This window comes from Lepidochelys olivacea (genome assembly GCF_965140295.1).
Source record: "Lepidochelys olivacea isolate rLepOli2 genome assembly, chromosome: 3".
Taxonomy (NCBI): Eukaryota; Metazoa; Chordata; order Testudines; family Cheloniidae; genus Lepidochelys; species Lepidochelys olivacea.
Window position 1 is genome coordinate 116,318,744 of NC_140413.1, and position 13,542 is coordinate 116,332,285.

At 43.0% G+C, this 13,542-nt stretch overlaps 1 protein-coding gene across 1 annotated transcript in view; it reads right to left on the minus strand.

Moving 5' to 3' along the window:
- SYNE1 (spectrin repeat containing nuclear envelope protein 1) overlaps positions 1-13,542 on the minus strand; it is a 503,778-nt gene that overhangs the window by 194,646 nt on the left and 295,590 nt on the right. The window contains exons 76-80 of the mRNA XM_084624934.1: positions 11,935-12,200; positions 7,729-9,889; positions 6,140-6,477; positions 5,163-5,307; positions 2,424-2,642 (exon numbers count right to left, since the gene is read on the minus strand). Of these exons, the coding sequence (XP_084481060.1) occupies positions 2,424-2,642; positions 5,163-5,307; positions 6,140-6,477; positions 7,729-9,889; positions 11,935-12,200 (3,129 nt within the window). The remainder of the gene's footprint in view (positions 1-2,423; positions 2,643-5,162; positions 5,308-6,139; positions 6,478-7,728; positions 9,890-11,934; positions 12,201-13,542) is intronic.

The following is a 13,542-nucleotide window of genomic DNA, read 5'->3' on the forward strand; positions in this document are numbered from 1 at the left end:
GAATTAGAATTCAAAATGATCTTGTCAAACTGCAGAAATGGTCTGAAACAAATAGGATGCAATTCAATAAGGACAAATGCAAAGTATTACACTTAGGATGGAATAACCAATTGCGCAAATACAATATGGGAAATCACTGCCTAGGAAAGACCACTGCAGAAAAGGATCTGCGGGGTAAACTGGATACAAACTAAGTAAATGTCAACAATGTAATATTGTAAGCAAACATTATTCTGGGATGTATTAGCAGGAGTATTGTAAGCAAGACACGAGAAGTAATTCTTCCACTCTACTCAGTGCTAATAAGCAGGGATCATAGAAATCTTTTTGCCATGGAAAAATGCACAATTTGCATTATTACAGTGACTCTTTCATTTTTATGTTTTCTGAATATATTAAAAAAACCCATATATTAAGTAAGGGGAACCCCGTTTATCCGATCTAACTGGAACCAGGGTCAAATCAGATAAGCAAAAATTCAGATAATCCGGAGACTGGGCAAAGAGCTTCAGCCCCAAACAGTGGGGCTCCTGCTATCACCATCTGGAACTGAAGCTCTGTGCCCATTCTCTGGATTATCCAAATTTTTGCTTATCTAATATGGTGCCTGTCCCTATTAGATTGGATAAATGGGGTTTTGTTGTATATTGTGGGTAGGGAAACTAAAGTTCAGCATTTCATTTTAATTGTAGAAAAACACAGAATTTAATGTTTTTTTTTAATCTGAAAATGTTGGGCTTTTTAATCACAGAAAACTAGGATCCCTGCAGATAAGGCCCCAGCTGTAGTACTGTGTCCATTTCTGAGCACCACACTTCAGGAAAGATATGGACAGGAGGGCAATCAATTGTTCTCCTTAACTATGGAGACAGGACAAGAAGTAAGGGGTTTAAATTGCAGCAAGGAAGATTTAGGTTAGATTTAAGAAAAACTTCCTAACTGGAAGGGTAGTTAAGCACTCGAACAAATTACCTAGGGAGGTTGTGGAATCTCCGTCACTGCAAGTTTTAAAGAATAAGTCAGACAAACACCTGTCAGGGATGGTTTAGATAATATCTAGTCTTGTCTCAGTACAGGGGATTGGACTAAATGGCCTACTGAGATCCCTTCCAATCCTAGATTTCTAGGATTCTAGAATACTGGGCTGACCCAGTAGTCATTGCGGGAGATATGGGTTATGAGAATGTACTTTCACTCTGGCAGTTGGTAGCGATGGGAAGGATGGTAAGGGAATGCCTTGCATTGCCATTGAGTGTTGAGTGACATCTTCTTGTTGATTCAGACATTATACCCTGAATTCTCTTTATACAGAAGGAGGAGTCGGCTTAGAGTTGGCCCTTTGGGAAGGCAAAGGAAAGAATGAGGGATCAGAGAGAACTACCAAAAGTATCAAAAACAAAATCAGGACTGAATTTACTGTACATAATATTATTTCCATTCCATTTTAGGTGTGCAATATGGTCTGGAGGAATAGGCATAGGTGTCAGGAGTTCTGAACCTGCCATTGTTAATCACTTGCTGTTTGGCTTTGGACAAGTAGCTGGGCTTCTTAGTCTTAGTTTCCCCATATCTAAAATGGGGGTGACAACATTAATGGACCTATCTAACTAATTCAGCCTTCAGCCCTGTGAGGTAATGTCCGTACAATGCTCTGAATCTGTAACACATTATATATTACAAGTAACGAAAACATACAAACAATGAAGTAGAAAGGAGTTATCCAGACTGTAGCGGGGTGGACACCCGCTTGGGCTCAGAGGGTTTTAAGATAGCCCTGGCAGAGGGCTGGGGCAGGGGAAGAGCTGGGCTGATTGGCAGAGCAGCCGCTGCTGGGGGCCATGCCCAAAACAGACCCCGTGGCCCTTATAAAAGCCAGGGAAGCCAGGAGCAGAAGAGATACTCTCTCTAGCTTCTGAGGGGGAGGGACCTGGCTGCAGGGACCTAAGCAGCGTACCTAGATTGGAGCAGGGCTGGGGAAGGACCTGAGGAGCTCCAGCCAGGAAAGCCCTAGGCTGCGGCTTAGCATTAGGCCCAACAAGTACTGGGGTTGCAGGGGACAGCTCAAGGTTAGACAGAGGTAGCAGGTCCAAACCCAACCTTGCCTGTGATGAGTGGCTCATACTGCAGTCTGCCCCAGGGTGTGGGGGCTAGCTGGTGACTGGCAGGAGCCTACGACTGAGGCGAGATAGGGATAGTGGGTGGGGGGTTCCCCTGGGACAGGGAGACCCAGAACTGTGGGGTACCGCCAGGGGGCAGCACCCAGTGAAAGGGGCACTGGGGTCCTGGAAGGGACAAGGGAACCAGCAGCAAGGCGAGACACCGGCCTGAAGAAGGTGCTCCGGAGGCTGGAATGCTCATTCCCTGAGACGACCAGCAGGAGGCGCTGCCGGTGAGTCTGCGCCCCGTGACACAGACCCTTATACCTTATCATTAAAGCCTTTCCACTTCTGCACTGCATCTTCCAATATCTTCTCCTGCTCTTGGGCCACACTCCGGAGCCGTGCCCAGCGCTGCCAGACAGTTGTCATTGACCTGCTTATTGTTGCCTTACTGGCATCATTTCCGATTTTTTCCAGCTGAGAGGCCTTTTCCTCCAGAACTGTGATCTTTTCATGGAAGGCGTTTACCATAGACACCAGGGACTGAAAAGCAAAACAAATGGCAGGATTTTCCTTTTTATAGCAATGCCTGAATTGCCACTCTTCTACCAGAGTAGAAGCTACTTCAACATTTCCCTTGTGAAGTTTATAACACAGCTATGGGCTGAAATGAGGCTTTAGCCTAAGAACAATTTTTTTTCAAATAGTTTTTTGCCATTATAATGTTTTACATACGTAACAATTTTAAAGTGTATCCATTATCCATGAGTAGAATGTGAAAAGTTTTGCATACCAGCAGTAGCCTGAGTGGAACCTATGTGTGCCCACTAGTGAGTTTAAACACTAAGGCCCTGAATCCCCATTCGGTATGAACTTGGACATAATGGACACTAGTAGCCAAAAGGAGCCACTTTCAGCTCCTCAATTCAGGGCCACCTGATCCCAGCGGAAGTCAGAGCAGCAGCAGGTAAACTCTAACTTCTGTCCCAATCCCCAGTCTACCAGGACGGTGAATTCACTTGGCAAAAGGAGGCAGATAAATCACCAGTACCAGCTCTATGTCAGTGGAAATTCTCTGCTGGGAATCTCCAGCTGGTCTCCAATGCTAGCTTTAATCTGGAGAATCTGGCCCTAGGTGTAGTTCTCTACAGTGAGTAAACATTTGAAACTCCACATGCACCTGCTTTCTTAAGCTACGTATGCACTACAAGCCAGGGATGTAATTTCTTTGCTCGTGTATGTGTATTCACATTATGCTCGTATTAGTTTAATGAGAGGTAAATAGCAGTGTACCTGCAGTAGCACTGGTAGCTACCGCGGAGGCCTCGTTAAGTCAGGCCAAGCACAAACCCACCTGAAACCAGTGGATAAGTACTTGGCACAGCTCAGCCATGCCTCCTCTGCCACTATCCATGCTATCACAGCTACATTGCTATTTATACTCGCGCTGCCTTGATGAAAGCTACCCTGAGTAGGTGTACGTGAGCAGGGAAATCATGCCTCTAGCTCTGTGTGGACATAACCTCACTCTCAAGAACACAAGGTTTTAAAAAAGGGGGTGTGTGGGACTGAATGCACCCCTGTATTTACACCTACAAACCACTGAAATAATCCTGGAACAAAATATGCCTTGTGAGGTATGATTTGATAACTAATAACTTGCTGGTCAAGAATATCATGGTGAAATGTGTGAGGCAATATTATATGTAAACTTATGAACATAGATGAAATTATGACAGAAATGTGTTTACCAGACAAAACTGGGGCAGGGGTAAACCTGTTACTCAAAGACAAAGTACAAACTAATGACTCTAACCAAATGTCATCAAAGTTACAGGGCGATTGCCTGTCAAGTGGCCATTCTTTGGCAACGAAGAGGGGCAGGAACAGATGGGTCTGCATTTTAGTAGATAACCACATGGGACCTCTTTCACCACAAGACTCCATGTTTCCATCCCCACAGCGGGAAGGAAAATGCATTTCAAAGGGTGACTAGACTATAAAAGTGAGGGGCAAAAACAACCCATGTTATCTCTCCCTCTCTCTTACTTTCATCCAAGACGACAAAGGAACCAGCCTTTGGACTTTGGGAGGGGTTCTGACCAAAGAATTTGGTCAGTTCTGTTGCTGGGAATATACGGTAAGAATTTTACCTTGAACCAGGTATTGTTTAAGTTTTAATTACTAGAAAGCATTTTATCTTTATTTCTCTTGTAACCATTTCTGACTTTAATGCCTTATATTTTTACTCACTTAAAAGCTCTCTCTTTGTAGTTTATTTAACTTGATTTCTTGCTTTTAATCAAAACTATTCCAGTGCTGTGTTTAAACTGAACTCTTTGGGTAATTCCAGTTAAAATAGCAAACTGTTTGCTTACTGACTCCTTATAGGGGCAACAAACTTCTAATATCTGAACTGCCCAGGAGTGTGCAGAACTCACGTGTTTGAGAAAATTCAGGACTGGGAATGTGTTGGGGTCACCGTGCAAGTGGTAACCAAAGCTGATAGAAGATGGAGTGTGACTGGAGTGTTCCTGACTGGCTGAAGCTACATACAGACATTTAGGGTGTGACTTGCATGCTGTCTGTAAGGGGGGCCCAGGCTGGGAGCTACAACTGTAAAGCACTGTGAGGGAACCCAAGGTTGCAGGGCAGGTGGTGACACAACCCCTCACCCGTCTGGACTGCATCCCAGAATGTGACAGTAGAATGCGAGTGTTCAAGATATCCCTGAAATACCATGGACTCAACTCAGAATTTTTAAGTTTTGTTTGTTTAAAATAGATCCATAAGAATATTTCAGTGCAGTTACTTTATATTTAAACAAAGCTTTTCGGAGTCTACCATTGAAAACACTATATATAGGAAGGAGAAGTCATTCTTATAAGTTAACTGTTATTTCATTTAGGCTGTAAATAAAAGTCTACATTATAAACCTGACACTTCATCACCTCACATATCTATCTAGTGGAAAACAAATAATGATGCAAGTCACTGATTGTCCTTGATATCTTGCATATGGCACAAGATTTAATTGATTCATATTGTTTTCAGTAACCTTACCTTATGTGCTAACAATTTCTCTTCTGCTTCATGACCAGAAGGAGCCTTGGCTACAGAGAATTCAGATAATTTCTTCTCAGCCTCGTTCATCAATTCAATAACCTGCTGCCTTGCTGTCTGGTACTCCTGCCACTGAGACGTATGCCTTGCAAAATGAAACACCAGCAAGAAAGATTTAATATAACACAAAATCATTTAGAATCAAACATTGTAACACCAGGGTCTAAACGTCACATATTTTGCTATTAGCAAATCTCTCCCATGGCTGGAGACGGGACACTAGATGGGGAGGGCTCTGAGTTACTACCGAGAATTCTTTCCTGGATATCTGGCTGGTGGGTCTTGCCCACACACTCAGGGTCTAACTGATCACCATATCTGGGGTCAGGAAGGAATTTCCTCCCAGATCAGATTGACAGAGACCCTGGGTTTTTGTTGGGTTTTTTTGCCTTCCTCTGCAGCATGGGACACAGGTCACTTGCAGGTTTAAACTAGTGTAAATGGTGAATTCTGTGTAACTTGAAGTCTTTAAACCACGATTTGAGGACTTCAGTAACTCAGCCAGAGGTTATGAGTCTTTTCAAGAGTGGGTGGATGACATTCACCTGCAATGTGCAGGAGGTCAGACTGGATGATCATGATGGACCTTTCTCTCCTTAAAGTCTATGAGTCTAATACCTTTCATGAGAGAAACTCAACGTTTCTTACAATCATGAATCTCACAAAATCATGAAGCCCTGTAAATAACATTTTGGATACCACTATACTCATTTAAAAATAAGTAAATTGAAACGTAGAGAACTTCCTAATGGTAAGTCAGCAGCACAGGAGGAAACAGAATCCAGGAGTTCTGAATCATAAGCTACTGCTCTATTCCATAGAATACACTCTTACACAAACTTCAGTGAAGTTTCTAAAGTGTCTCCCTTTCTCTCATCAACAAAATGCGTTAAATTTAAAAGTGAATAAAAAAGTACTTCTGCAGTTGATCCTGCTGGGTTTCAGATTCTTGCTTGGTTCCTTTGCCCTTTTCTTCTAAAACAGCCACATTCTGTAACAGCTCTTCTCTTGCTGTGGCTTGGATAAACGGTTCCATCTCAGACACCAGGGCTTGTAGCTCCTCCAGATGACGAAGGAATTGATTTTCTGTGCTGAAAAATTCAGTGTGATTCCTCAGGTTCTCCTCAGAGCTCTCCACATCCAGACCATTCCTTGCCAAATGTAGCAATTGGTGGGCATCCTCAAGCCAGTCACCAGCTGTTTGTATCACTTGGTAGTACCTCTGGCATAGGCTATAGAGTTTCGTCAAAACAGCCTGAAACAACAGTGAAAATACTGCACACAGTTACAGAGCCAACTATCTATAACAGCAACAAAAAATCCCAAAAAGGTGTGACAGCTTCACCCACTCCCCACCCCTTTCAATCTTCTTCTTCATTAGGGGGAACAGCAGCTGTGGACAGCTGTCATAAATATAAAGGGGAGGGTAAACACTTTTAAATCCCTCCTGACCACAGGAAAAACCCTTTCACCTGTAAAGGGTTAAGAAGCTAAGACAACCTCGCTGGCACCTGACCAAAAGGACGAATGAAGAGACAAGATACTTTCAAAGCTGGAGGAGGGGGGAAACAAAGGGTTCTCTCTGTCTGTGTGTTGTTTTTGCCGGGACCAGAGCAGGAATGCAGCTTAGAACTCCTGTAAAGGGCTAATAAGCAATCTAGTTAGAGATGCGTTAGATTCTGTTTTGTTTAAATGGCTGATAAAATAAGTTGTGCTGAATGGAATGTATATTCCTGTTTTTGTGTCTTTTTGTATCTTGAGGTTTTGCCTAGAGGGATTCTCTATGTTTTGAATCTGATTATCCTGTAAGGTATTAACCATCCTGATTTTATAGAGGTAATTCTTTTACTTTTTCTTCAATTAGAATTCTTCTTTTAAGAACCTAATTGTTTTTTCATTGTTCTTAAGATCCAAGGGTTTGGGTCTGTGTTCACCTACACAAATTGGTGAGGATTTTTATCAAGCCTTCCCCAGGAAAGGGGGTGTACGGTTTGGAAGGATTCTGGGGGGAAAGACGTTTCCAATAGGGCTCTTTCCCGGTTATATATTTGTTCGACGCTTGGTGGTGGCAGCAATAAAGTCCAAGGGCAAAAGGTAAAATAGTTTGTACCTTGGGGAAGTTTTAACCTAAGCTGGTAAAAATAAGCTTAGGGGTTTTTTCATGCAGGTCCCCACATCTGTACCCTAGAGTTCAGAGTAGGGAAGGAACCTTGACAACAGCATTTTTTCTTTGTCCACTACCGAGACTCAAGCTCTGGGGAGAACACAAGGAGTATGTGTGTGTGTGTGCTGAGGTGGGTCTTACTCCTTTTCTGTCCCTATACTGTGTCATAGGGTTGGGCTATGAACTGTGCCTAAAATCTCAGAAAAGTCCATATGATTAGCAAAGCCAATCTGTTCATCATGATCAGAGACAATAAGCCAAGGCAACCTTATAATGATGTTTGTTTTCAGCAAGAAGCAAATAAAATAAATAAAAAAAATACAGATTAAACGATACACTAACCTGCCTCATATGAATGGCTTCTTGAACTTCACCATCTAGTTTTGATAGCTCAGCAAGGCTCTTTTCCAAGTCAGTAGGTATCAGTTCTTTAGCCTTCATGTACTTCTCCTTTTCTTTACGGTTCAGCGCATTCATTATTCTCAGGCTTGACTGCACTTCTTCCTGATGAATCTGAACCTTTCGGATCTCTTCCTGAATGTTTTGCAGTTTTGGCTCCAAGCTTAACGTTCCATTAAGTTCTGCTTTCACCCATCTCAGCCAGTCAAGTGAACGGCAGATCTCAGTCTGGAAGTCTATGCTTTGCACCAGCCTGTTTTCACACTCCATCACTGTGTCACCAATGGCAGCATGCAACAACTTCATTTTCTCTTGCCAAGACTGTACCTGATGATTTGCCATCTCATAGGTGGATGGGTCAAGCTGAGGACAAAGTGTTTCCACATGTTCAGTAACTCGCTTCAAAAGAATCCCGGTCTCTTGCAGGCTGCCAGCCAGAGAATGGTAGCTTTTCAGTTTCTCCTCTACTGGGAGTGTTTCTTCATTCACTTTCATCTGCTCTTTCTTCACTGCCTCTAATTGAGTCTCAAGCTGCATGCACATTTCCTCGTGTTCCTTGTAGGCCTCTATAGTGTCTTCCAAAAGATTAACTCTCTGTTCTATTTGCCTTTTCAGCTTGTGATACAGGGTGGTGAGTTTTAACATCTCTTCAGGTTTCCATGGTTGGCCAGTGCTTCGAAAAGCCTCTTTCTTCTGGTTCAATTCATCCATTGCTGCACCAAGGTTCACCACTTCACCTAAGAGAGCTTTGTAGTCCTGCTGGAGTGATACACCCTCTTTGGATAAAAGAGCCGCAGGAGTTTTGTTCATACTTAAAAACTGATCTTCCAGTTCAGTTAGAGCCTTAGTTGTCAACTCAATCAATGAAGCGTATTCTTTGCGAGCATGAATTGCTTCCTGAACCTTATAGAACTTATCTTTGGCTAAGGCAATGGCAATATTAAATTGCTGTGGCAGGGCATTCAGTTTTTCATCCAGGTAAAAATGATCCACTTCATTAAGCGATGGCAAGATCTCCTGACCATCTCTTTCCAGTGTAAGTAAAAGATTTTCATATTCAGGAGACTGCTCAAGAATCTGCTGATACTTTGCCAGCTGTGAGTATAATTCAGAGTTACTATTCATTAAATTGATTTCAGGAAATGTGACAATATCAGCTTGTTTTATCCAATGAGAAGCTTTATCCAAATCTTCCTTGAAATATTTCCTGGAAACCATATTTTTCTCCAGTTCTACCAGTCGCTGGCTACACTTTTGTGAAACAGTGTCATACACATTCTGTAATTCCTGGAGTTTGTTTAACACCTCACTCTTTTCTTGTTCTGTTGTTTCTTTCATTAAATCCCTTCCCTGAGCCCACAGCCCAGTTATTTCACTCTGATAGGCCTTCATGCTAGCTTGGGCACTCTTACAAGTCCTGATCTGTTTGCTCACATCTTCTGGCAACAGACAGATATGTTCATGGAACGTTACCTTTTTCTCATGTTGCTGAATTTGGTTTGTAGCTTGAAAAGCTGCCATGAGGAACTGAGTCTTTTCAGATAATGCCTTATTCAGGTATTTTCTCCTCTGGCCAACCAGATCACTAAGACAATCCATGTGATTCTGTGCATCTGAAAGGGACTTCTGGAGGATCTGCCTTTCATTGAGGCCAAGGTTAGTCATCACCCTGTCAGCATCCTTTATGAGTGCTTTGAGAACAACCTGTTTGGCTTCCAGTTCACTGCAAACGGTGAGATGATCCATGAGAAGGCTCTGAGCCAGGTCTGGAGGAGGGCTCTGTTTAAGAGCCTCAGAGATGCTAGGCTGCTGCTCTTCTGCCCACTCCATCAGTTCTTGAAACTTAGAATGCACCAAACTCAGTTCCTCTAAGGTTGTGATAGAAACCTGGATTTTTCTCTTGACTAGGTCCTCCAGCTGAGACCAGCGTTGTTCAAAATGACCAGTCTGCTCTTTCACTAATTCTTTGTCATCTAGATTCAGATGTTCCATCATTTTCTGTTTCTGGTTTTTCAGGTCTTCAAGGGCAAATCTCCTCTCCTGCAGAGCCAATGCTACGTTTTTCAGAGCCTCAAGGTGTACAGTCGTACTCTCAGCATCTGATCTGTTGACAAAATGCATGGTACAAAAATTAAATGCCAGCTGGTATCTGTAGTGGGGCGGTCACCCTGCTCTGGCTCAGAATGCATTAAAAGCCAGCCCCCTGAGAGCCAATAAGAAAAGGCTGGGAGGCAGCCAATCAGGGCCAGGCTGGGCCCTATAAAAGGGCTGTGAGCCAGGAGCTGAGTCAGTCTCTCTCTAGCTTTGGAGAAAGATGGACCTAGCTGCCTGAAGGAGCAAAGGATACTGTGGACAGAGCAGTGGGCGGGGGAAGGGGCAGGCTGAGCTGGGGAGCTCAGGCCTGGCGACCTCCCAGGCTGCAGCCTGATAGGAAGGCCTAGAGAGGTACTGAGCTGCAGCGAAAGGCAGCAGGTCCAAACCCCCCTTGCCAATGATGAGTGGCCATTACACTGTAGTCTGCCCCAGTGAAGAGGGGCTAGCTGATGACTGGCAGTAGCCACTGAGGCGAGGTGGGCTTAGAGGGTTGGGGGTTCCCTTGGGAGGAGAGACCCAGACAGCGGGGGTCCTGTTGGGGCAGAATCCCAGGGTAAGGGGCACCAGGGTCCGGGAGGCAAATGGGGGCCTGAGCAGGTGAGCCACCGGCCAGCAGAGGGCACACTGAGCTGGAAGTGAGCTAATTCCCAGGGCAACCAGCAGGAGGCGCCACATGGGTAAGTCTCGACTCGTTACATGATCTCAGGGTACGGTTTTCAAAGGAGCCAAAGACAGTTAGGTGCCCACATCATATTGAAGTTCATTGGGATCTGGGTGCCTAAATCCCTTAGCTCTTTTGAAGATAGCCAATTCAATCATTAACTACAAGTTTAATATTTCTACTATTCCTCCCCCTCCTCCACAAGGTGTCTGTCATTTGGTAAAACATTCAAATTAGCAATGTAAGTACTGGCAGTTCACACATGTAACATATTGTATATGTAAACAACAAATCAAATATTGCACTAGAGAAAATATAACAACAAAATATATCTTTGTTTAGGACCCAATCCATTAAACTCAAAGGGAGTTTTACCAAATGACCTCAATAGGAGCAGAATTGGACTGTTACTCCTTTAAAATATATAGTCTTAGGCAGTGCCTAAAATATTATCTCAATGATGAAGGAGAAATTAAGCTTTCAATAATTTAAAACTAACCATTATATAAAATACAATGGAATAGTTTAGACATGTGGTACTAATATCAAAACATGCCTTTTGGAAGTGCATTCCTGATTAATTCAGTCATGTATTCATTTACGATTACAGAATTATGCCTGCATGACATTTTGAATAGTTAAACTATAATCTTGCAAGATCTGACAACCCTGCAGTTCTCAATTATGCCATGAATATTAAAGGGCTTCTAAAGGGGAAAAGGTAGCACAGACATAGGTCCAAATCCTCAGCTGGAGTTAATGCACACCCCTTGAAGACGAGCTGAGGACGTTGCCTATTTAAAAAATACAAGCATTGTGTACTTCGACCTCCTTCCACCTCAAAATAATGAATTTTGCTATTAGGAGTTTTTATTAAGTAAGGTATAGAAAAAGGATTTTACTGAACATAGCCTCTTAAGACACTGTAAGAAGTAGGGTTGCCAGTTCTCTGGTTTTCGACTGAAAAGTCCGTTTGAAAGGAGACCTGTACAGTGTCCGGTCTCATGTACTGACCGGACACTAAAATTCCAGTTACCACGGGGCGGGGGGGACAAGAGATGAGGCGCTGGGTCATCAACACATGCCAGCCCCTGCTCAGCTGGGGCCGTCTCCTACCTGCATCTCATGGGCAGGCAGGCTCCTGTCCTAGCCTCGGAGCAGAGGGAGCCCAGCTGGTGGGAGGGAAAGGAGGTGTACAGGATCGAGCGAGGAGAAATGGGGAGAGCAGTGAGTGATAGGGGCAGGGCCTCAGAGGAGGAGGTGGGGAGGGAAGAGGTTCTGGCTCTCCTGCTGTAGTGTCTGGTTTTCAGAAATCAGAAAGTTGGCAACCCTAGTAAGAAGGTTTCTTAACAAGTGTGGGATGTATCAGGTTTGTATGAGTCAGGCCTCTCTACCTGGCCAGGTTGTCCCATTCCTTTGTAAACTTTTGCAAGAAGATTTCTACTACATTCATGCGATCATGGTAATCCCTTGTCCTCTGAAGATCCTCCTCTCGCTGTATGAGCAAATTGTTTGCCTGAAGGCAGAGGTCCAGCCACTGGTTGCTGAAGTGACCTATTTCCTTATGCTCAGGAGACTCCTGTCCTTGTGTTAGTTTATTCACCTTTTCAGTCACAGCGGTAAGAGCTGCCTCTTTAGAATGCAGCTTCTGACTGAATTCCTGTTAGAGACACAAAACAAAAATGAAATTGAGATGTTCCATTTCAAATATAATCTGAGATTTGAATGAAAACTCTGAAAACATCCTGCTTAGAGCTAGACTGTTGTGCAGCTTTATGCAGCTGCGGAGGTATACAAGGGGAATAAGATCCTTTCCCGACCCTGGCTTGCAGCTCCAAGTATAGGGTTGTGGAGGGGTATAAGAGCAATCTCTGCAAAGCTGCAATTGGGAAGAGGCTAGTAGCAAATTATGTTCTTCATCGGAGCAAGGGTGGACGAGGGGAGGAATTGTGACTGGAGTTATAGTCCCTTCCATGGACTTCTCCTGGGGACACAGCTAACCCCACCTCTCCCACAGGACAGAACAGTCTAGCTTTTATTAGAGTCAATTCTGCCAGTACTATATCTAGCTATATCGATCAATCTATATCTATCTCACATTTTTTAGGGCTGTCAATAAATCACAGTTAACTCACATGATTAACTAAAAAAATAATAATCATGATTAAAAAATTAATTGCTATTACTTGCACAGTTAAACAATAGAATACCAATTTAAGTTTATTAAATTTGTTCTGGATGTTTTTCTACATTTTCAAATATATTGATTTCAATTACAACACAGAATACAAAGTGTACAGTGCTCACTTTATATTTTTATTACAAATATTTGCACTGTAAAAATGATAAAGAAATCTTATTTTCAATTCACCTCACAGAAGTACTGTAGTGCAATCTCTTTATCATGAAAGTGCAACTTAAAAATGTAGAATTTTTTTGTTACATAACTGCACTCAAAAACAAAACAGTGTAAAACTTTAACACCTACAAGTCCACGCAGACCTACTTCTTGTTCAGCCAATCACTAAGACAAACAAGTTTGTTTATATTTACGGGAGAGAATGCTGCCTGCTTCTTCTTTACAATGTCACCTAAAAGTGAGAACAGGTGTTTGCATGGCACTTTTGTAGCCAGCATTGGAAGGTATTTACATGCCAGATATGCTGAACATTTGAATGCCCTTCATGCTTCGGCCACCATTCCAAAGGACATGCTTCCATGCTAATAATGCTTATTAAAAAATAATGCATTAATTACAATTGTGACTGAACTCCTTGGGGGAGAACTGTATGTCTCCTGCTCTGTTTTACCCGCATTCTGCCATACATTTCATGTTATAACAGTCTTGGATGATGACCCAGCACATGTTCATTTTAACACTCTTTCACTGCAAATTTGACAAAATGCAAAGAAGATACCAATGTGAGGTACTTCTATAGATAGATACAGCACTTGACCCAAGATTTAAGAATCTGAAGTGCCTTCCAAAATCTGAGAGGGAT